This window comes from Ambystoma mexicanum, chromosome 8 (assembly GCF_040938575.1).
Source record: "Ambystoma mexicanum isolate Mex_15411 chromosome 8, UKY_AmexF1_1, whole genome shotgun sequence".
NCBI classification, from domain to species: Eukaryota; Metazoa; Chordata; class Amphibia; order Caudata; family Ambystomatidae; genus Ambystoma; species Ambystoma mexicanum.
In genome coordinates, this window is record NC_090929.1 from 455,536,935 (window position 1) to 455,561,629 (window position 24,695).

A 24,695-nucleotide genomic window follows, 5' to 3' on the forward strand; every position below is an offset into this window, starting at 1 on the left:
ACCAAGCCCCCGCCTTCGTAAGAAAAGCCCCTGCTGCCCACAGCGTTAGTGCGTTTCATATGGGCTCCCAGCCTCTGCGCGCGGGAAGCTGGCGCTCGCCCCGGGAGGGGCGCTGAAGAAAACACGGCCCGCCCGTCGCTCAGTCCCTGCGGGGCCCCGCTCGGCCTCCTGGTGCCGGGTTTAAATGGGCCAAGTTAGGAGAATTGACAGTAGAGGCGGCAAAGCCTGTGAGTGTGACTCTGAGCTCCCAACACTCTGGGGACCCCCGCCCTCCCACGCAGAGCTCCCCATCCAACAAGAACCCAAGCACACGGGGAACATCGACATCTGGGTCTCCGGAAAGGGGGTGGGGGTGTGTACGGTACAGGAGAGGGGTCTCAGGGGCACCAAGGGCAGGGGAGGCAGGACCGCAGGGGAGAGAGTGGGAGGAGAGGGACGAGTAGGGAAGACTGAAGAGAGAAAAGAGAAAGCATGAGAGAGTGAGGGAAGAGGCGACAGGAGCTGAGAGGAGAGCACAGAAAGTTACCCACTGAGAGTGAAGGCAAGAGAGGGAAGGCGCAGAGGGGGGGAGAGAGAGCGAGAGAGCGAGAAAGAGAGAGAAGGGGAGGTGTCCAGGTCAGGACCCGGGGCCGGAGGCCACCGCAGCGCAGCGGAGGGAGGGCAGGGAGGCGGAGGGGGGAGGGCACGGGTGGCAGAGCCGGACCTGGAGGCAGCGAGAGGTCGATACGCCAGGATCAATAGCAGCCTGTGCGGCAGCGGCAGGATGTCTGCTCCGGAGGCGGCGGGGAGCTCCTGCTTCTCCAGCCGGAGATGGCGCGGCTCAGCCCGGCGGAGACAGGGCAGCAGCGGCGCCGGCTGCTGACTTCAAGGAGTCCGCTGCGGGGGCACGACGCGGGCACGGACCCCGCTGCCAGGCACCAGGGGCAATCCTCAGCCAGACACGGTGCACACTGCAAGGGCAACCAGCCTCACCCAGGGCAGAAGAGGGTCGCAGCACTCAGCCAACTCCGGGGGCAGAAAGAGCAAGTCACAACCGGGGCAAGGAGCCCACGTTACTACTCCAGAGCCAGGACGCACGGACTCTGGTAGAACTGGGATCTGTGCACGCTGAGCCCCCGCAGGGTCAGCCCCCTCTGTGATTAGCCGGTCCAGATAGTGCACAGGTCTGACTGATTGTCCCCACCACCCCCCAGGAATACAAACGTGGGCAATACAGGGACCTCCTCCAGGGACTGGGTGCACGGTTTCCAACTGTACTGGGACCCTCTCCAAGGGCAGGACGTACGGATACTAGTTGAGCCGTCCGGCCCTGGGACTTACGGATACCAGCTGTACTGGGACCCCACCTGGGGTAGGACGCACGAATTCCGACTGCACTCGGACCCCACGCGGAGACAGCACGCAGGGGCACTGTCCCGGGGTCCCTTCCAGGGATAGGACGCGCGGATTTAGTTCTGGGACCCTCTGAAGGGGAAGGGCGCACAGACATCAGTAGCACGTTGGGACCCCCTTCTCACTGGACGGGACACACTGACCCCAGCCAGTCCTGGGACCCCCTCCTGCGGGGCGCAGTGGCTGCCCCAACCCGGCTCAAGGCGCACGGACCCCCGTCATGCCCGCCGTCAAGAAGGAGCGCCTGGACCGGGAGGAGCTGGCACTGGCCGTGTTTAACCGGCACCTGGTGGACACTCTGCCCGAGTACCTGACCCCTTTGGCCGCTGCCATCCCCGTTGTGACTCCGCATCCGCCGGGGGGCTACGAGCACCCTCTTTTCCACCCCTACTTGGGCCTGGGGCCCGCAGTACCCACCGAGGAGCTTGTGCTGGAGCGCTTCTCCTCTCTGCCCGATTTCCAACCCTTCTTGGACAGCGGGGAGCCGTGCATCGAGGTGGAGTGCGGCGAGAACAAGGCGCTGCTCTACATACACAAACTGTGCCAGGGCAGCAAGGGGCCCTCCATCCGCTACCGGGGCGAGTGGCTCACCCCCAACGAGTTCCAGTTTGTGAGTGGCCGGGAGACGGCCAAGGACTGGAAGCGCAGCATCAGGCACAAAGGTGAGGGGAGTGGGACCCCAGAAAAGAGGGAAACCCCACTGTATGGGAAGGGGACCACCTAGGCATGTGGCAGCACGACTCCACAGGCAGCACGAAGCGATTCTTCAAACTTGAGGGAACCACCACAGGTCAGGAGAACACTCCCACGCACAAGATAAAGGGCTGAAGGAACCACACAGGCCAGGAGAGCATCCCCACACACACACAAGACAAAAATGGCTGAGGGAACTTCACAGTTCAGGAGAACATCCCCACGCACAAGATAAGAGGGCTGCGGGAACCATAAAGGTCAGGAGAACACTCCCACGCACAGGACAAGAGGGCTGAGAGAACCACACAGGTCAGGAGAACATCCCCACACACAAGATGAGAGGGTTGAGGGAACCACACAGGTCAGGAGAACATCCCCACACACACACAAGACAAAAATGGCTGAGGGAACTTCACAGTTCAGGAGAACATCCCCACGCACAAGATAAGAGGGCTGCGGGAACCATAAAGGTCAGGAGAACACTCCCACGCACAGGACAAGAGGGCTGAGAGAACCACACAGGTCAGGAGAACATCCCCACACACAAGATGAGAGGGTTGAGGGAACCACCACAGGTCAGGAGAACACTCCCATGCTCAAGACAAGAGGGCTGAGGGAACCATATAGGTCAGGAGAACATCCCCACACACAAGACAAGAGGGCTGCGGGAACCACACAGGTCAGGAGAACATCCCCACACACAAGATAAGAGGGCTGCGGGAATCACACAGGTCAGGAGAACATCCCCACACACAAGACAAGCGGGCTGAGAGAACCACACATGTCAGGAGAACACTCCCACGCACAAGACAAGTGGGCTGAGGGAACCACGCAGATCAGGAGAACATCCCCGCGCAAAAGCCTAGATGGCTTCCCCACCCCCAAGAAAAGGACAGGCGAACCCCCTCCAATCCCACACACATACACCTCTCACAGACAGGGTAGGCGGGAACTCCACAGAAAGCCAGGGGAGCCTTTCCAAGAAGACATAAGTGTACCTCAGCTATGACTGGGATGAGGGGGTCCTGCATATATTGGATGGTGAGGCCCTGGTTCCCACACAGTTAAAAAAGCACGCGTGGGCTGCCCGTAGACAGGAAATAGGGTAATCCCCAGACGGGACAGGAAGACTCCGCATCAGATAGGACTGGGGACCTCCCAAGTCCCAACTAGAATAAGAGACTCCACTGTGTAAGGGTCAAATAGCAGGGCACCTCAAGACAGGACAGGAAAACAGAGAAGCCAACAGCAAGGGCAAGCAAACTCCCCCACAGACCGGAAAGGAGAACTCCACCGCAGACAGCAAAAGTGGAGAACCCCTCACCCCACTGACAGGGCAAGCAAACTCCTCCACAGACAGGAAAGGAGAACTCCCCCGCAGACAGCAAAATAGCATGCCACCGACAGAGCAGGCAAACTCTCCCAAAGACAGGAAAGCAGGACTCCCCAAAGACCGTGGGAACAGGCTCGGACTGCCAAGGGCAATGCCTGAACCAAAAACCCACATCCTAGAGTGGGCCCGTTTTTTGGGTCAAAGTGGGCCACTTTTTGGCCAGTATAGGCCAGTTTGATGAGTTACGTCACTATGCGGCTAGTAGTTTTGAACATTGTTGCTGAATAAATATTCTTTAAATTGCACAATGTGCATCACATTAGATAATGAAACTCCCCAGTCGCTCACAAAAGGAATAAATTACCATTTGCAACTGTGGGCCACTTTTTCATTGATGCCCGGGACAATTGTATGCCCCAGTCCGACCCCGAGTGGGACCTCCATAGACAGCAAAGGAACACTCCCCCACCGACAGGACTGGAAAAGAGAGAAACCAACAGACAGGGCAAACTGACTCTCCCAAAGACTGAAAAGGAGGGCTCCCCCACAGAGAGCAAAACAGGAGCCACCCCCACCACTGACAGGGCAGGGGTCTCTGCCGCCGACGGCAATGGAGGGATCCCCCACAGACAGAAAAGGGGACCCCCACCAACAGGTCAAGCAGACTCGCCCCACAGACAGGAAAAAAGAACTCCCCCACAGACAACCAAAAAGAAACCCCCCCCCACCACCGGCAAGGCAGTCCAACTTTGCCACAGACAGCTATGGAGGGATCCCCACAGACAGAAAAGGGGACCCCCCCCACCGACAGGACAAGCAGACTCCCACACAGAGGAAAGGAAGACTCCCCCACAGACAGCAAAAGAGTAAACCTCCTACTAACAGGGCAAGCAGGCTCTCCCACAGACTAGAAAGGTGCACTCCCCTAAAGACAGCAAAAGAGGATGCTCTATGCCCCCCCCCCCCCAGTCAGGGCAGGCCGACTCTACCACAGACAGGAAAGGAGGACTCCCACACAGATAGCAAAAGACGACCAACCCCACAAACAGGGAAAGCAGGGCTCTCCCACAGACAGGAAAGCAAGACTCCCCAAGGACAGTGGGATCTTCATAAACAAAGGAAAACTCCCCCACTGACAGGAGGGATCCCACGCAGATAGGAAAGCAGCCTTCCCATACAGACAGGACAGAGTGACTCCCCCACTAACAGACAGGACTCCCTCTTACACTGAAAAGCAAGACTCCCCCACGGACAGTGGGATTTCCATAGACAGCAAAGGAAGACTCCCCCGCCGATAGGACAGGAGGGATCCCACACAGACAGGAAAGCAGCTTTTCCATGCAGACAGGACAGAGTGACTCCCATACTAACAGACAGGACTCCCTCATAGACTGAAAAGCAAGACTCCCCCACGGACAGTGGGATTTCCATAGACAGCAAAGGAAGACTCCCACACAGACAGGAAATCGGCCCTCCCATGCAGACAGGCCAGGATTACTCCTCCACTAGCAGACAGGAGCCCCTCAGACTGGAAAGCAAGACACCACCATGGACAGTGGTACCTCCACAGACAATAGCGGAAGACCCCCCACCCCCCTCGCCCCAGACTGGAAGATTTGGGCACTACAGAAGGGCTCGCTCAAAGTCAGTACACACAAACACTGCACAGACAGGGTAGTAGGACTCCCCCATAGGCAGAACAGAAGGACTCGCCTACTGTCAGGAAAGAGGTCTTTGCCTTCCACAGACATGAGGACTAACTCAAAACAGGAGGTACCCCCAAAGGCAGCAGACAGGGAACCCTCACATAGAGCAAGACAGACATGACAGAAGGACTCCCTCAAAGTCAGGACTGCATTGACAAGATAGGACTACCTCACAGACAGAAACATTTCATCGGGGACAGGAAGGGCTACCCCAGGCTGGGAATGAGCCCCCACCCAAACACACCAAATACTGCTCAGAATAGCACACTTAAAAAATAAGTGACTCCCACTGGCTCCCCGCCTCCCCCCACAACCCCACCACATAGATAACTTGAGAATTGAATAAAGACATACAGGAGGGTGCCCACGGACATGGCAGGAAGAGGGATGCAAGACTGACTAGGCACAACCCCCCACAGTCAGGACTAGAACACCGCACAGACAAGGGCAAGGGGCCCAGATTCTGACTGGAACATAAAATATGCCAGGACATCAATTCAAAAGTGGCCCACAATTGAAAATGACCATTTGTCATCTTTCATGACAAATTCAGGTTTTGAAATTGAGGGGAGCTGGGACCCATCTAGCTCCTGCTTCTAGCATACAAGGGCCTGGTTAGCTTGAAACCAACAGCTACCACAAGCTACTTTTGTCACCTGGGGCCAACGGGTGCCTTCCAAACATGTAAATGTGACATTAACTTTGAGTACTTGAGAATGTTAATGAAAAAGAATTAGAACACACATTTATTTAAACACAATGTTCCATACAAAATGGACACAAAGTTAAAGGAGCGTCTCTGGTAGCTCCTGTCTGCCCTATGGTAGCTCCTGCCTACAGGGCAATTTCTGACACCCAGGAGCTGGTTTTATCTCCAGCTCATCAAACCTCAAATTCGAACCCTGCAAAATGAATAAGGGGGAGTTGCTGGTAAAATGTATTGCAAATTGCTCATTTTACTGCAGACTTGGTTATTGCCATTTGTCAAAACTACCGGCTGCACACTTAGTCCCAAAATAATGGCCCACACTTGTATGTTGAGTGGCCCTCCAGGCACTGTCCCATTGGCCAGTCCGAGTTTGCAGGGGCCCCACAGACAGTTTAGGACGGGACACCCCCCTCCAGACAGGCCAGGGGAGCTCCAGGGCAGTCTCTTGTAACATATAGGATAGCCATATACCACGTACGGTGACCAAACAAACCCTACAGACTTGAGTAAGGGGTCCCACAGACAGACTAGCTAAACACCACATTGAGTGCATGAGGCCTCTACAAACCCTAATGACTAGGCTAAGGGGCACCACAGACAGGGTAGCTTAACACCACACTCAGTGCATGAGGCCTCTACAAACCCTACAAACTAGAATAGGGGTCCCACAGACAGGGTAGCTATACACCACGTTCAGTGCATGAGACTTCTACAAACACTACAGACTACGGTAAGGGGCCCTGCAGACAGGGTAGATATACACGAAGTCCAGTGCACAAGAGCTGTAAAAACCCTAAAGACTAGAGTAAGGGCTCCCAGAGACAGGGTAGCTAAAGACCGCGCTCTGTGAACGAGGCCTCTACGAGCCCTACAAATTAGAGTAAGGGGTCGCATAGACAGGGTAGCTATACACCAAGTCCAGTGCACAAGAGCTGTAAAAACCCTACAGACTAGAGTAAGTGGTCCCACAAACAGGGTAGCTAAACACCACGCTCAGTGCACAAAGCCTCTACGAGCCCTACGGATTAGAGTAAGGGGTCCGAAAGACAGGGTAGCTATACACCACGCTCAGTGACAAGGCCTCTATGAACCATACAGACTAGAGTAAGGGCTCCCAGAGACAGGGTAGCTATACACCGCGCTCAGTGATAAGGCCTCTATGAACCCTACAGACTAGGGTAAGGGCTCCCAGAGATAGGGTAGCTATACACCACGCTCAGTGACAAGGCCTCTATGAACCCTACAGACTAGGGTAAGGGCTCCCAGAGACAGGGTAGCTATACACCATGCTCAGTGACAAGGCCTCTATGAACCCTACAGACTAGGGTAAGGGCTCCCAGAGACAGGGTAGCTATACACCACGTGCATTGCATGACCCACAGACAGGTAAGCAGGGTAGCCCCAGAGCAGTTGTCCGTCACAGGCAGTGTAGTCTAGACTGTTAGAGGCCCATCCAAATGGTGCATGATAACTCCACAGAGGGGAAGACCTTCAGAGAGGTTAGGGATAAGCCTTGAGAGAAACAGGAACTGACCCCATTGACCCCTCCCCATCCCTCCGCACCCCAGCTCTACCACACAGAATCCATCCCAATTGAGAAAGTTAGGGAAATGCTCAGAATAGATGGGGAGCCCCACAAGTCTCAAGTAACCAAAACAGGGTGCATCAAACCTGCATTTAGCAGTCTGCAATGCCAAAATAAAAGGGCCTTCTTCAGCCCATCCCCTTCCCCTCCATTTATTCCACAGAACATTGAAACCCGTTGAACCTTGGCCTACCATAATTCAGATGTGGCTAGCTTGAAAGTCATGGGTCTCGAAGAGCGGGCTTGCCCTAAAGCCATGTGGCCCCAGAGTAAATTGACGGGGGCCCTTTAAAGAGGGTAGATGAAAGTAAAGTGTCGAGGTCCCTTTCTTCAGTTGGCCCCCAAGGCTTCTTCACACGATTTTCTGTTGCAGGCAAAATCCCTGTCGCTAGCTGGGGGTCCCGGGGCAGGGAATGCCCGCTGCCATCTGACCTCTGCCCCTCTTACCCCCTGCTCCACTGCAGAGGGAGCTGGGCCTGGGGGTGCAGGTCCAGAGAGGGCTGGGCCTGCCAGATGGCCAAGCACGAGAAGTACAGACACAACCGCGGAAGACGCCGCTATCTGAGCTCGGGGATATCTCTCTCCTTCCCCAGAGACATGGATCACGCCCACGCAGAGATATCGCCCCTTCCACAGGCGTAAGGCGGTCACACTGGGCACATGTCGCTCCTTTCCCAGACCTGAAGAGGGCGCTCAAAAGGGGAAGTCTCACTTCTTTCTCAGAGTCCTGAATGTATCAGGCGTAGGCAATATCCCCCCACTTCACTTGACAAGGGGAGGTCACTGGAGGGAAACATATAGCCTTGGCCATACTCACACAGGGTGATTCACGCCCCTTCCCCGGGTCTAGGGGGTGTGCACTCCTTCCATATATATGAGGACCTCATATAAAGGGGGGTTGACTCCTTCCATAGACGCTGGGCTCTCTCACAATGGGGTGCACTCTCAATTCTTCACTAGCCCGATCACACCCCTTCCTAGACCCTTGGGGCTTCCGTCCTGTGAGAGGAATCGTTCCTTAGTTCAAGTTGAGCGACATCTCACACGTTCACTAGTATGGCGAACACACCTATGAGTTTTCAAGGTACTCGTGAGCTCGTGCGTGTGAGATGCCACCCCTACAACACCATAGAGTCCACGCCTTCCAGGAGAACACACAAGGCGAGATCTCAATCGCCACCCCTCGCACACACGCCGAATCGTGAGGAGCTTACACGTGGGGGTGAGGGCTATACTGGGGGGCTCGTGCCGCTCCATTAGCCTAGGCAAGCTGGCACAGGTAGGAAACACGGCCCCTTGCAAGTGCAGGAGATGGCCGTTAGAATCCTGCCCCGACCTGTGTAGGGCCGATATTGGGGGCTGTGGGTGCCCTGTGCGGTGGGGTAGTGACTCTCTGTGGTTTGCTTAGGACTCGGGGGTATTTTGGTCATCGGCCGGCGCCTGACAGTTCTGCCCATTGCCCTGAGGGTGGTCCTGGGCTGTGTTAGGTATCCTGGGGATTTGGGATGCCTTTCCTGGCTTATGTTGAGGGTCGGAGGGGGCGGGTGTGTCTGGGGTGGTCTTGCAGGGGATGTTAGAGGGCTGGCCAGGGGCTTGGCGACACTTGGCTCAGGACTTGGCTAGTTGACTGATCAGGGCCACACAGAGTGACGGGGTCTGTTTCGCATCCTTGGTGATATTGGGGTGGTGGGGGGTATCTGCCCCGGTGGATGTCGTGTGCCACTCTAAATGCCCGGGTGCTGTTGTGATGGGGCGTGCAACTTGAGAGAGTGTGACAGCGCGGATGTTGGGGTCTCTCTAGACGTGAGAAGAGGGGTGGCCCGTTTGAAGTTGTGGTGTGTCTCTAGGGAGCAGGAGGCGGGGGGGGGGGTCTGTAATGTGTGCAGCCTGTCATTCTGGCGGCTGCGGGAGTCAAGCGAGACGCCTCCGGGGGATCCTCCGGCAGACGGAGCCCCCAGCTCTCCCCCGCCCCGTAGTTCTCTCGACAAACAGAGTCGAGGGAGTAGCCTGGAGCCACCGGAGCTGCACGAGGTGCTTGTGTGGCTGGAAATATTTTGCAGAGCGCGCTCTCTGCGGGAAGGGCTGGGGGAGGGGCGCCGCGAGAGCGGGGGCTTGGAGGCGAGCCCAGACAGGCAGCGCGTGACATGCAATTAGCCCCGGCGCTGTCAGCCCAGGGGTCTGCGCGGCATTAGGAGGTGACTGGCACCTTGCCGTGTTTATCGATGGCCCGGGGAGGGGCGGGGGCCTCTTCTGGGGACGCTGTAATGATGGTGATTATTCTCCACAGTTTATCTCCGGCCTCCCGGCGGCCTCCGACATCTCTGCGCCCCGAGTCAGAGAGGGCCCGGGAGGGTAACTGGCGGGTGGGGGTAGTACCACCCCCTCGAATACCACACTGCTGCTACTTAATTGCAGTGACCTCCTTTTTCCCGGAATAGTGGGGCTGACCTCCTTTCTCTGCACAATGGGGGGGGGGGGGGGAAGGCAGTAGCGGGGTGTCGTTAGAGGGCTCTGGCTCGCGGGGAAGTCTGTCCGCAAATAATTGTTCATTTTCCGGCTCCTCAGACTGGAGACAACCGTTTTTTAACAAGGTTAGACGGAGGCTAATGGGACGTGCTAATTCACCCCGCATCAGCAGGCCCACCCCTCCCCCCTCTGCCCCCAGCCTCGTCTCTGCTGGAGATGACTGGTCAGGAAATGGTGTAATGGGCCTGGAACGACAGCGGTGCGTGTGTGCTTGTCGCATCCCCTCTCCCTAAAGTGCTCTCTCTCTCTCTCTCTTTCTCTCCCCGCTCCTCCAGGGAAAAGTCTGAAGACTCTTATGTCCAAAGGAATCTTACAGGTACATCCTCCCATCTGTGATTGCCCTGGGTGTCGAATTTCGTCTCCAGTGGTAAGATTATTGCTCAGAATATGTGTGTCTTCCCCTCCCCCACACTTGTGTTGTTGCTTGCGTGGGTGAGAGGACCGGCGGTTTGTGGGCTGGGGTTGCGGGGCGCGGGGGAGGGGCTTTGTGCAATTCTCTGACTATACTTTATTGCCACGGAAAGACGAAGGAGTGTAATCTCAGTCAGTCACGTCACTGCACGGGCAACATAAAGTGGTACACAAAGTAAAATAACTGAACGCATTGCAATTGGGTTTCTGTGCTGTCTGCTCTGGATTCATGGCCCCCGCCCTGTGCTCTGCTTGGGATAAATAAACTCCGAGGTCGGGGTCAAGGCCGAGTTTAGCGCACATGGAACCCCTTTGCCCCCTACTGGTGCTGGGCAATGTTTGGGTTTTATTTCTGTGAACTGAACGTGCTTCTTACAGTGTGATTGGTGAAGGCTTTGGCGCGCGTTCCTGTCTGCGACAACACTCACAACTTGGCGGTTTAACTTCGCCATCACCTTGTGTTCAGCAGCACGCATACCTGGCCTGTGCGTCTGACGTCACGGGCCCGCGTGACGTCACACACGCCACGCACTCTTCCGTGTTGCCCATGGCCACTCAATGGTTTCGTTGGAATGTTTAAGTACTATAAACTCTGCCCTCGCCACACCCTAAGTTAAATTATAAAAGGAGGCTTATATTATACAAACACACTCATGCCACGTGAACATCTAATATTAAGAATCTGAAAAAATATTACCTCAATTGCAACTTAATATCAGCTTCTCTATTTTCCATCTAGGGAAAATGATTAAAAACAACTAAACAGCTCTGTTCTGTTTAATTATTAGATCGTCACATGTGGAGGGCAAAAGCAGGGCTAACTCATACACATGTGTAGACCAGGCACAGTGAGAACATTATTTGCCCAGGATCACATACTTTAGTGACGTGGTGAAGCCGAGATTTGAGACCAGACTGCAACTGAAGCACTGGACCTCATATGTTCTCAGGCACAGTTGGTAAGAGTATGTGTTAATGTTTGTCATTTAAGAATACTCTTATCACTGAACTGACCCGTTGGCTACCAAATGTCTCGCTCTGTAGCCAACCTTTCCTTAAACGGCTTGATTGCCCACTGGAGATGCAGATGGACACAGGTGCATTTCATGACGTTATTCACTTGACTGGCTACATTTGTACAGCACACCGACATTCTCACAAGAGTCTGTGGGGGCTGGCCACCAAATTGCAGCATACACAAAAGGTCTCCATCAAACGTGTCCATCCAATTTAAGGACTTGACTTCAGTACACAGTGCCTGCCTTTCACCTGCCCACTTACCGGCACTGGTTTTGCATGACTAGACCCAGCAACAAGGATTCCATCTTGGAGACGTGTTGTCCCACAAGGCGGCTTTCCGACATCCATGCCTGCATGTATAAAACATTTTTGATGTCTTCTTCTTCCCAAGAATCCATAGCGTACATTTACATTCCAATTGTATGGTGTGTCAGATGTAGGTCAGTGGACCATGAAAAATAAGCCCAGCACTTTTTCATTGGTAGGCCCCAATAGGATCCCCCAAACTCAAAGCTGGAAGGCTGAGGCAGAGCATATTAAATGCAAAATAGGGAAGAGCCCCATAACTGCTCCAAACGAGCATTCCCTGCACAGATCATAACATAAACAATAGTTGAATGTGTTAAAATAATATTTTTGCGTTAATGATCAACATATAGTCATTGTGTTGCGCCCCTATACAAAAATGTGTAATGCAAACATGGGTGCAATTATATATACGTGAAGATATATATATATATATATTACAAAGAAATAAACACAATGTTAACAGCACAATTGTTTACAATTATCTAGCACACCATTAAATACTTGTGTTGTGTATTCTTTACAATACAAGTGTTTCATGGTGTTCCATTCAGCAGAATGCACTAATTTGATGGTGTTCTGGAAAATTGCTAGCGATTTTGGCTGTCTACATTCTGAGTGATTTATTCTTTATTATTTGGTTGCAAAAAGCATTCTCTTATATATAATTTTGCAAATGTTTGTATTGTACATTTCGTATAGGAGCACAGCATAAGGAATGTGTGTTTGTTGAACATTAATACTGATAAGTGTTATTTTCATGATCTGTATAAGTGGTTGTCCTTTTGAGTAGTGGCGGCTCTTCTTGGTCTTGGATTTGGTAGCTCAATGGGCCTAGGAGTACCCTGAGAAGGATAGTTTTAATCCCTGGGGTATTCTGCATGCGTTTGTGGGTATAGCAGATGCCATGGCTGCCCGTAACATCTGGTTGGTCTAGTTATGGAGGAACGAGGGAAACCCTTTTGGGGCTACCAGAGATAATCCAATTACTTGGTTTAGGATACAAAGTAGGACCCATTGGCCAATCGCATGGAAGGCTGCAAAGTGATTGCCGCCTGTCCTTCATCCCTGACAGGGAGACGTTAAATGATGGGGATTTGTGGGAGCGGACACTTGATGGATGGTCATTGAGGAGTTCATTTCGTGGAAGGTGAACAGAGAGTTGTTTGGTAGTTGCCAGCGTTTTAGCCACAAAGGGGAGGGTCAGCATAACGAGAGAGGTGTTGATAAGTGCAATCACCTTAACGCTGTGTTTGCTGATCCTTGGAGTTGCATATGTGGGTTCATTCTCAGGAGAACGAGTTGGACTTCATGTCTTTTGCTTCTATAATGGGACAAAGTCCTGGTGTATGGTGTTTGGCCGTCAGGGATTGACCCTTCCATTGCAGACCAGCCTCTAGTTTCCATGAAGCGGCCGGGGTATTATCAAAGATTGGGGTAAGGCCGTGGCCCTATCACAAAGTAGCATAGCTAGTTGTCCACAGGAGCTCTCCGATGCAATTTCGGTTTTAGGCACTACTCGGTTTTGGATTGGTGCTTTGCTGCTTGAGATCTTTTGTTGTTGATGAGGACGGTGGTGCGGTCATTCAGGGAGTACGCCCTTCTGCATTGTCCTCTGGTAGTGTTTCAGTTCAGAGAGGTGGTCTCCAAAGCATTGGATGTGTATCACCTGGCTAGACTTGTGGTCTCCAAAGCATTGGATGTGGATCACCTGGCTAGACTTGTGGTCTCCAAAGCATTGGATGTGGATCACCTGGCTAGACTTGTGGTCTCCAAAGCATTGGATGTGGATCACCTGGCTAGACTTGTGGTCTCCAAAGCATTGGATGTGGATCACCTGGCTAGACTTGTGGTCTCCAAAGCATTGGATGTGGATCACCTGGCTAGACTTGCTCCTTCTGCGCTTGAGAAGAGCTGCAACTTCCAGGGCCTGGGGATTGCTGGCCTCCAGGAAATCAAGTCATTTTGCGAAGGGTGCCGGGCAGGTGTGGCTATGTGGTGGTGAAGGCACTGATGAAAATGCTGAACCTTCTGTGGCAGTTACTGGGAAGTTTAGGTGTTTGGCTCTTAACTCTTAAAATGAGCTGGGTGCATGTTCCCAGCAGTCACCCATATGTCACCCTCAATGCATGGGCCTTCCACCCATACGTTGAGCTGTGATAGCGAGAAATCCCATTCACTCTGAGTCCTGCTGTCATGATCATATATGGCGCATCCGTGTCTTCGTACACACACTAACAGGAATAAGACCTGAGTGCATGGGTCTTACATTGGGTTGTACTGAGAGATGTCTGGTGGCCACAGCTGCCCTCCCAACAGCCACTGCTCCTCACAGGCACCTGTGTGAAATTACTTACACATGGCATTTTGTGTACCTGTCCTTCTGGAACTTACATCGTGGATGTTTGTATTGTTCATTGACCATAATCACGGCTATTTTCACTACGGCTATTTTAACGGTGGTGTTTTTGTTGCGCCCGTTTTCTGACGATTTAACAAAATATATATGTATGTGTTGTGTCTTTTTGTAGGGGATTTGTGGGTTGTGGGTGCTAGGGTGAGTTGGTGGGGATGGGTTAGACGAGGGGGTTTAAAAAAAATCACCAAAAACGGTTGTGGTGAAAGCACCACGGTTAAAATAGCCAACATTGAACATGTGAAAATATCCATGACTAAAACATGTGCAGCCGTGTTTTTGATTATGAGGAGTGCTGGCATGAAGGCTCACCGTTGTTTTGTTCTCCCTTGTTCCCTTCCCTTGCCTTGTCGCGCTCTGAAACAGTTGTGTACAAGCGCAACATAAATAAAATATCAATTCAATTCATTCAGAGAAACATTAAGTAACCAGGCAGAAACAAGTGAAACAAACAGGAACATTGCAGCAAAGTAACACATAAGGAAGACAGAGACATATGACAAGATTAACACAATTCTACCTTCCTCCAAGAGCCCCTGCCTTTGCCCATGATGTTGCCTTTGGGTGGGAAAAGCCCTGGTAGGATGGGGGAGGAGGCAGCATACTGCCACCTTTCTAGTGCAGCACGCAAGAGTGGGGAATGTTCAGCCATGATGGTATGGTTGGCACTTGTGAACCTCACGTTGAGTAGGTTGTTGTGGAGCAGGAACAGGACAGCGTTCATATGTCCTCGAGGGAGGCGGCTGTCCGTCCTGTGGTGGATTTCAGCTGAGCATGGAGAGCCATCACCACATTTTAGTGAGGAGTTGTCCGTCAACGGTTTTAAAGTGGGGGGTGAGAAAACTGTCCCAGTGAGAGACTGAGCTCATGCACGGGGACGGAGGAAAGTGTGTTTAATTCAACTAGTGAGTCATGGTTTTCAATGGGCTGGCTGGTTGGTGAGCACAATCAACCTTAATCAACGAGGCATTGGCCTTCATGCACTGAAAGCGATTACTGAAGGCTGTGAGGTTGGGGTGGTTGCCTTGGGAATTGTGGGAGAGCTTGATAGTAAGGTGGGGTGATCGTGCTCTTTGGGTGGCATTATTAATGCTTGACCTCCACCTGGCATACTAGTGTGGTGTGGTAGGTAGAAGGCTCTCGGCAACGTCTCTGGCCATGCACCAGTATCAGAAGTGGTGAAGATTGACTTTGTTTTCATATCTCTGTGCGGGAGGAGCATAAGGTTTGATTGATACAGGGTGATTGAAAACGTACTGAGTTGCTTGGAAATGTACAAGTCATACGTGAAGATTGTGAATGTATGCAAATGTATAATGCAATCTATTCTGATTTGCAAATGCATCGTGCAATTGATGAACAAAGACTGGGAAGTACATTTGCTCTGTTTTTTTATCAGGTATTTGTAAAGTGCAACATTCTCCTAATTTGGGTTGCTTGGTGGTAGCATGCATAGGCGGACAGCATGACTTTTTGAAGTGTTAGATATGCCTGGTAGCAAGGTTAAGGTTTTAGTTATTTTGTGAATGTGAGATCAGCTGGATTGACTTTCACCTCAGATGGGAGAGCATTCAAGGCCATCGGCCCAAAGTGGGGGAGCAAGTGCAATAACCTGATCTTTCGGATTTCCTGGCGAATGCGGGAATAGTGGTGGAACGCAGGTCTGAAGTCTTTCTGCTATGACAGGCAGATCCTGTCATGGATAGATGTCTGAAGTATGCACATCGTTCTCAACTACCTGTGTCGTGTATTGGAAACCCATTATGTATGCGCTACTGATGAATTTGTACTCCCTGAAATCTGGCACTTGCATCATAAGGGAGTCCCAACTAGCTTACATTGGCGTAGTCCAGTCAAGATATTATCAAACAAGGCTTGCAGTAAAAAATGACGCCCACGTTTCTCTGGAAAAGATCCGGGGCTATGCTAATGTCGGGCGTGTCGGGGCTCGGGCTAGCTAGCCTTATGGTTGTAGCCCCTGAGCTTCTATCTGGGGCTACAACCAAAAGACTCAGGGCTATAGCCCCCTCAGCAGCCCCCCCTAGCAACACCTGAAAGTTCTCCATTTGGTGCTGCACCATGCCCAATGATTCCGGCCTGTATTCTGGCAGCCATTTTTTAGGCTTATGGGAGAAAATGATGATCTCAATTTTGTTAAGTCTGAGGTCATTCACTGATCGGTACAGAGCAGATCATTGCTTACTGCTTCTGGGGGAGGGGGTGGTTTTCTGAACTCTGAAGTCAAATTAGGATCTGGGTGTCATCTGCATAATTGTACAATTCAGCCCAAAATGATCAAGATTAAGGGTGAAATGTAAATATTAGGAAGTAGTGGTATCAGCGCTGATTTTATTTCTTAGTAGCCTGAATCTTGATGAGCGAATGCAATGGTTCACAGTATTGAACCCCGCCAACAGGTAGCTCCCCCATCCCTCTGCATCAATGTCATGTTTTGGGAAATTATTGAAGAGGCGTAGCCCGGATTCTCGAACAAGCGGGGCCTGAAGCTAATGTACTTGGCCCACCACAGTGAAACTAACATCTGTAAATGCCCACACAGTGCTGCTGAGAGGGCATTTACATATTCTGGGTGGGCCCTGCCCGCTCAGGCCCTACCCTGTCTACGTCCCTGATATATTATATTGTATGGTTGACATATGAAGATTGTCGAAATACAGTGCAAATTATAGTGCAGGTCATACATAAAAGTTGTGAAAGTAAAGTGTGTGATTCGCTGAGTATTGGGAATATAAAGTCTGATCAATACCTAAAGATTGGGAAAATATAGAGTGATTGATAAACTGAAAAGGCATAGTGTGATTGACAGGTAAGATTTTTGGTTGGGGTTTTTGTAAAGTGATGTATTCCACTAACTAGGGCGCGAGGGAGTGTTAGGTGGGCACCATGGTTAAGTCTGGGGATGGCCAGTGCCAGTTTGGTGCTGAAGCCCTGAGAGGCAAGAGTCTTGGACCTCGTACAGCAGCCAGTGGCAAAGGTGGAATTGAGGTTGGTTGTGCTTGTGTGCCCAAGGGCGAAGGGGCACACAAGGTAAAAATGTGCCTCTAGCACACAGGCTGTTTAAAAGAGACATGCTTTCAGGCCTCTGCCAAACTTCAGGAAATCGCAACCCAGAAGAGCAAAAACGGGATCAGCATCTCGTTATAGTTAGTTCCTAGAGGTGTTCGCTGACCAATCAAATTGCACAGATTGGGGGCACTCGCCACTGGCATTGCAAATGAGTTTCAAGCAATCTGGGGGGCTCAGCCCACCTCCAGCTCAACATTTTCCCCTCTTTCCTCTGAGATCCTGGATGGGTAGTTCATTTTTCCCTCTTCTGAGATCCTGGATGGGTAGTTCATTTTCCTTCTGAGATCCTGGATGGGTAGTTCATTTTGCCCTCTTTCTTCTGAGATCCTGGATGGGTAGTTCATTTTGCCCTCTTTCTTCTGAGATCCTGGATGGGTAGTTCATTTTGCCCTCTTTCTTCTGAGATCCTGGATGGGTAGTTCATTTTGCTTCTGAGATCCTGGATGGGTAGTTCATTTTGCCCTCTTTCTTCTGAAATCCTGGATGGGTAGTTCATTTTGCCCTCTTTCTTCTGAGATCCTGGATGGGTAGTTCATTTTGCTTCTGAGATCCTGGGTGGGTAGTTCATTTTGCCCTATTTCTTCTGAGATCCTGGATGGGTAGTTCATTTTGCCCTCTTTCTTCTGAGATCCTGGATGGGTAGTTCATTTTTCCCTCAATGCAAAGGGTTCTTCAGCTCCTTAGCGCCTCATTGCAACATTCCCACGGAGTGCAAATAGAAGGGCTTCTTTATTTGTGAAGGGACTCCCTTTAAGTGTCCAATGGTGGCCCTATGTGTTTTTTTCTGAATGAGGTAAGCTTGTTGGTACTATGAGCGTGCTGTGTTTGGAGAGCAAACAACCTTCTCTAGCCTGGTGCTCTCGGCATGGCGCAGGCATTGGTTTATGTCTGTATCCAGATGGGATAGCCCAAGGTGTGATCACATTACAGCGCTGTGAATTTAGGTGAGCTGCTCATGTAGGGGTGCGTGACCGTGCTAAAGGGGAGAGCTTTGTCCTAGGCACACTAAAGATGATGTGGTGCCTGATGGACGTTAAGTCACTGTGTGCGGGGGATTTGTGTGTGTTGCATAAGGTGGTAGGAGATTTTAGCAGGGATTAAGATAGGGGTAGACATACTGGGATTACATGCAGTAGGGATCAGCCAGTGGGGTTGGCATTGCTGTCAGTAAGGTCGAGTGGAATCTACGCTCCAGTAGTCCAATGCTATCAGTTGCATATGGCTTTGTCATGTGTTCATATGGCTTTGGAATCGGAGACCCCATGCGTCGAAATGGCCATGAGTGGGCTTCTTTAGTTGACATTTGTGCTGATCTCAAGCTGGTCTTAGTTGACTAAATCAACTCTGAAATCTGGGCACACCCTTCAAGTCACAGGTACCAGCCTCAGCCGGTTCCCCCAAAGCAAGCAAGCAAGCATTGCTATGCTATCATTCCATCTGTCCTAACAAACACACTCAAATGTACCTCAGAAAGTAAAAGCCGCCTGTAATTTCATAGTATCTTGGGCTCTCCCATCGGGACAAACAATATGCTAGTGTCTGCGCTATACCCATGGAACCATGCAAAACTTGGGTGCTTCTGGCTTGCACTCATCAGCACCACAGGTTTCGTATCTGCTTCTCCCTCTAGTCCACTAATAACCCCCGCCCACATCTTCTCTTACAGAGCGACAGGCTAACATGGGAAAAGGGCACTATACAAGACCACTTACCTTTGAAATAAATGGCATAATTATACCTATTGATATTTGCTTATTACATCTGTGTATAGGGGGGCAGTGTAGTCAGCTTTGATGGTGGACGCCATACCACACTGTCTACTGGTCCAAATTTCATGTATAAATGATTGTGAAACATAGAGGCCAAGTTCACTGAAATACTTTTGCCAAAATGGCCTTATGTCTATGGGAGACTTTTATTCTCTTGATAACGTAACTAATGTTAGTACCCGGCGAGGTACAGTCAGATTGTAACAATCAATCTGATTGGCCCTCGCCTGGTCATTACCAGCCCTACAAGACTCACTTGCTCTGTTCCCGAGCCGCTGCGTCCTTCGCTGTCAATGACTGGCCACCGTGGAAAGGGAGAAGAGACTATACACAGTACCTCCGTACTGATCCATGGCAGCCATTCTTTTTGTACTTTTCCCCCCTATCTTTTTAATTGCTGCCATGGACAGGGAGAAGGGACTACGAGTAGTCCCTTATCTCCGATCCTTGGCGGCCATTTTTTTCGCTCGAGTTGACAAATGGTTTACCTGCCGTTTGTCAAATCGAGTAAAATTACTATTAGTACCCTGGTACAACTTCGCTCGGGCTTCTAACTATCGCCCCGGGGGCATTACCTGAACGGTAATGCCCTCCTACTCGAGTTCTATTGCTTTAGTAAGTGGCTAGATTGAAGGCGCTGATAACAAACGTGAAGATAATCCTGCACACTTTATGTTATTGAATGACTTAAAAGCTGAGTCGGCTCATCTGGACTTGCAAACTGTGACCTGAAGCAGGGTGCACACAGTTCTCAGAAGCAGGTGCTAAACCTACCGAGCTCTATTAACGACGATGTGTATTTGAGCATTGCATGGATATTCACAGGGTCTGCATGTTGGTGTGGGTGGGTGGGGAAGAGGCCTTATTACAATGAACCAGCTCGACGCACACTGTACCAGAGCAAGCACATCCAGGCAACCAGTAGCATTCAGGGAAAGGTGGTCGTGTGATGTGTGAGGCCCATTGCATATTTCACCTGTAGGTAGTGGTCGACAGGAGAAATAAAAACCAGGGTATTGACCCATGTGTCTCACTTTATCCCAGATTCAGTTGCGTGTCTTCCTTCTGCCACAGAGGCAGTGCATACACCTCTCTTAGAGCACCCCCTTATTATATTGTTTTATATAATGTTTTAGCACCCGGGGCAGGGGTGCCGCCAATCAGGTTCGGTGGATCGCAGGCCGAAATCTCTGATCTCAGCCCTTCTTCCATGGAACCCGCAGGCTGCCTTCCCGCCGCGGGCTGCACCCTTTCCCGCCCGACCCAACCCCACTTACCTGTTTCTGGCGGCGGCACCTGCCACCACCACTGCATCAGCTTCCCTCCTACTTGGTTTGTGGCCACAATGGAAATGGAAAAGCGGCTCCGTATGGAGCGCTGCCTTCCATAACCATGGCGGCCATCTTGCAACAGTATTTTCTTTCAATGAACTGGACGTCACGCCGCGCGTCCTGTTCTTTGAATGAAAATACTTTTTTTTAACATCCTGGGTTACTGCTTGGTAACACAGGGTGCTAACAGAGTTTGCACCCCATTCTAGCCGTTGTAATGGGAGTAACGTCGTGGTGCCCTTCTTTGAAGGCCCTCACTTTGCTTGGGCTTATAACGTGGGCTGCTGTGCTGTTACCCACTCCCCCCCACCCCTCTGGAACGCGGTGCAAACACAATAATGTTGCAACGGGCAGTATGTACCACTGAGATAACCTGCTTGTGATAGATGTCAATGAAACGTTTCCAGGCGGCAGACGACCCAGCAGTTATGAAGGAAAGATCTAGGAGTTAAGGGCTTTGTGAAAATGCATGTATTTAGCAGTTTTTCTAATGAATGCAGGAGTGCAGTGAGTGGCCAAAAGTCCATTGTGTGGGACCGAATTATACCTCAGCTGTGTTTTTCTTAATAATTTTTTACATTTCCCCATACCTTTGGACTAAATGCTATGTACAGGATGCAGTGATTGAGAATTGATTTCATAATGGTAGCTGCACATCGGTGACTATTAGTAGTCACACTTGTATGTTCCCCACACAGGCCAGGTGACAGTACAGGTCAATGCTGATTGAAAATCCGAGCTGCTGCATCGAGGTTTTTATCAGTTCTTAAAATGGAAGAAATCAACACTGAGAAAAAGATGTAAACGAATGCAGGTGGCACATGCAAGTCTGGTAAAGGGTGGTTTTACTGAAATAGGAAAGTCCCCCTGCAGAGACAGCATGATCACAGCTGTCATTTGGGACATTTATGAACTGTGTGAATGCGTTTCTGCTTGGGACCTTCATAGATGGAATGCCCCTTGTTATGATGCAATGTTTCCTTTCAAATGGTGTGAATGGCTGCTTTTCTTCTGAGATTCTCGTCTTCCTGTTAGAAGAAAGCTACACTTGAACATGACATTTCCCGAATCTGCTGTGTCCCTGGCATAGCAGGCTCTGAGGGCATTTGGTCTTCCATTGCCAGAACATCAGTATCCTGAAATACGGGCCCCCGACAGTCTTTCACACTTTCGCAGAGTCTTTTAAGAACTAATGTTGGATGAATACTCATTGGTGAACCAGATCTAGTCACTCCTACTGATGGATGCCATCTTGCCTATACACTGCCTTCCTGAACATAAAGCCATATAAAGCTAAGAAGTGTTGCTTCTGGAACCCCTTTGAAGTGCAAATGTTGAGGACCCTCTTCAAGAGTGTTTAGCTTGCAAAGCCGGCTCTGGACCCAGGTGCCCACCTCACACACTGTCCAGTGTCCTAGTGTGTCTTTGTAGTACCGAGAAGATCTTCTCTTGCCTTGGTGGTTGCAGTGTCATCCAGCACTTTGGGTAGTGTCCTTAAAGCCCTAATGTTCTGAGGCTGTCCAGCGGGGGAGTTATGTTGCTGCATAGTTCCTAAAAGCCAAACTTGTGCATCACAGTCCACCCCATAATTGGTTAGCTACAATGCAGCTGGTGGTTGTGAAGGTGGATTATGCATGGAGGGTGCTCTCGGGCTGGTGGTGGTGGAGGTGGATAATGAGCGGAGGGTGACCTCGAGTTTGTGGTTGTGAAGGTGGATTATGCATGGAGGGTGCTCTCGGGCTGGTGGTGGTGGAGGTGGATTATGAGCGGAGGGTGACCTTGAGTTTGTGGTTGTGAAAGTGGATTATGCATGGAGGGTGCTCTCGGGCTGGTGGTGGTCGAGGTGGATTATGAGCGGAGGGTGACCTCGAGTTTGTGGTTGTGAAGGTGGATTATGCATGGAGGGTGCTCTCAGGCTGGTGGTGGTGGAGGTGGATTATGAGCGGAGGGTGCTCTCGGGCTGGTGGTGGTGGAGGTGGATTATGAGCGGAGGGGAGAGTATTCACAAACTGTGGAGGTGGATTATGCGGGGAATGTGGTCTCCTGTTGTGCTGTACACACCAGTGGAGCCATCATTGGTCTAAAGTGTGTGACCTGATAAGCCAATCTGATTGGGTGAGGGTCTACATGGCAGGAGAGATTGCATCTATTTTTAGGTTGATTTTCATAGGAGAACATCACCCCTCCAATGGCAAAAGAGAGATATTGCAGGGAGGCGGGGGTATTTGATAGGGGTAATCAGGGCTCAAGTCGAGGAGACACACAGGTGGACGAGTTCCCTAACTTTTTTCAGGACAGCGCCTTGAGACTATACCAATGGTACATAAGGCGCTATATAAATGCAAAATAACATAGCAACTCTCCCCACGTTTTTCTGAGGGCGCCTTGATATGCTAATTTCTGGTGACACCACATTCAACTGGTATGTTATTGAGTCCGCCCACTTTTTTGTTTAGGACTTGACCTCTGAATTTTACCCCTGTGCAGTTCGCCCAGGTAGTGGGTCGCTTCAGGAAGCATTTCCTATGCCTCTTTTTGCCCTGGGTGGCCAATCCGGGGAGGGGTCTCAAAGGGCTGACCCCCCTCCAATGAATCCAATTTGCACGGTAGGTGGAGAAGGGGGGTGGTGCGGGTTAATTACTGTCAGCGGCTGCGCTCGGAGGCGATGTTCCTGGCCCCTTCTGGGGTTTGTGTGATTACCGGGTGATTGGAAAAGGAAATTACATGTGGTGAGAGGAGGAGAGCGGGGCGCGCATGGGATGAGCAGGAAATGCACTGGGAGAGAGAGGAGGGACGGTGAGGGAGAGGGAGAGTCGCCTGCGCAACATGAGTAGAAAGTAGGAAGAAATCGTGAGGATATTAAGGAGAGAGAGGGGAGAGATAGGTGATTGGGGAGAGAGAGAGAGAGAGAGAGGAGAGGGGAGAGGGGAGAGAGGAGAGAGATAGAGAGAAGGGCACTTTACCCAGCGGCTCCCTGTGAATTAGGGGTGCAGTTAGAGGCTTGAATGGCTGCGGGCAGAACAGATGGGCGAAGGGCTTGAGTCGCCCTAGAAGGGGAGAGGTGAGTCCTGGGAAGTGAGTAGGACATAGCGGGAAGATGGAGAGGGGTAAGGGGCAGTGCGGGCGTAATAAGACCCATGACAACAAGGCAGTTATGGGAGCGTAAGGGTGCGAGCAAAGCATGGGGTAAGAAGGGAGGGCGATTGTACGGATATCTGCCGCCTTCTCCCAGGGTTTTGTTGTAAGCTAGGCGGCTGCTTTTGTCTAACTTGCTCCTTTCAAGTGCACTGAGAAGATCAATGTCCCCACGTTCTATTCAAGCGGGAAGGCCCATGTGAGCAAAGGTGACTCGTGGGCAAGTGCTGTCAGGGTTGTTTGTGGGTATTGACACTGCGTTATGATAGTCGGCATCACTGGCTTTCCAGTATGTTAGCTCTTAGAAGAAGAGCAATGCAGAGAGAAAAGGAGGGTGTGGGGGGGAGGAGAGAGAGAGAGAGGGGAGGGAGAGAGAGAGAGAGAGCTAGAGAGGGAAGGGAGAGAGGAGGGAGAGAGGGAGAGAGAGGCTGCATCCCTCTCTCCCTCTCTCCATCTCTCCCTCTCCCTCTCTCGCTCCCCTGGCATTGCTTCTTCCTGTGGTCTGGGGGACTGCTGCTTCGGAAAGGGCAATCAGTAATCACCCACAGGGGACTGTCCCACATGCTCCCACCATATGCCCATTGCGTGCTTTTTCTTTCTGGAGGAAAGAGATTTGAGGGACCCTCTGGAAAATCCTTTCCTTAAGGATCACTTTATGTTCCACTATGCCCAGGAGCCAGGGCAGAAGACCAGAGTCGGCTGCAACAATGGGTCGCCAGCGCACCCTTCTTTCATGCCATCTCTAAATTTAGGTGGTAAAGCTTGGCTGGGCTAAACCAGACGGGCCCTTCCATTATCTATGCCAACACGCCCCCTGTTTCATCACCTTAATGTACCACTTTTCCATTTCTAATGGGAAATAAGTTCATTATCGAGATATACCTGTAGATGTGTAGTGGAGATCCTAAATCCCCAAAATGCTAGTTATATTCCATTCTGAGAAATAAGTTCATTATCGAGATATACCTGTAGATGTGTAGTGGAGATCCTAAATCCCCGAAATGCTAGTTATATTCCATTCTGAGAAATAAGTTCATTATCGAGATATAGCTGTCGGTGTGCAGTGGAGATCCTAAATCCCAGAAATGCTAATTGTGTTCCATTCTGAGAAATAACTTCATTATCAAGATATACCTGTCGGTGTGAAGTGGGGATCCTAAATCCCAGAAATGCTAATTATGTTCCATTCTGAGAAATAAGTTAATTATCGAGATATACCTATACCTGTGTAGTGGAGATCCTAAATCCCCGAATTGCTAATTTTGCTCCATCCTGA

General features: G+C 51.0%; 1 protein-coding gene across 4 annotated transcripts in view; it reads left to right on the forward strand.

Moving 5' to 3' along the window:
* The first annotated feature begins 673 nt into the window (after positions 1-673).
* The window catches only part of SAMD11 (sterile alpha motif domain containing 11), a 312,464-nt gene continuing 288,442 nt past the window's right edge, over positions 674-24,695 (forward strand). For 2 of the 4 annotated variants that reach the window (XM_069610053.1, XM_069610055.1), the window contains exons 1-2: positions 674-2,054; positions 10,220-10,311. In XM_069610053.1, coding sequence (XP_069466154.1) covers positions 1,613-2,054; positions 10,220-10,311 — 534 coding nt within the window. In that variant the 5' untranslated portion in view covers positions 674-1,612. Of the gene's footprint in view, positions 2,055-9,471; positions 9,614-10,219; positions 10,312-24,695 lie in introns of those variants that run through there. The other 2 variants (XM_069610054.1, XM_069610056.1) reach the window with 2 other exon arrangements.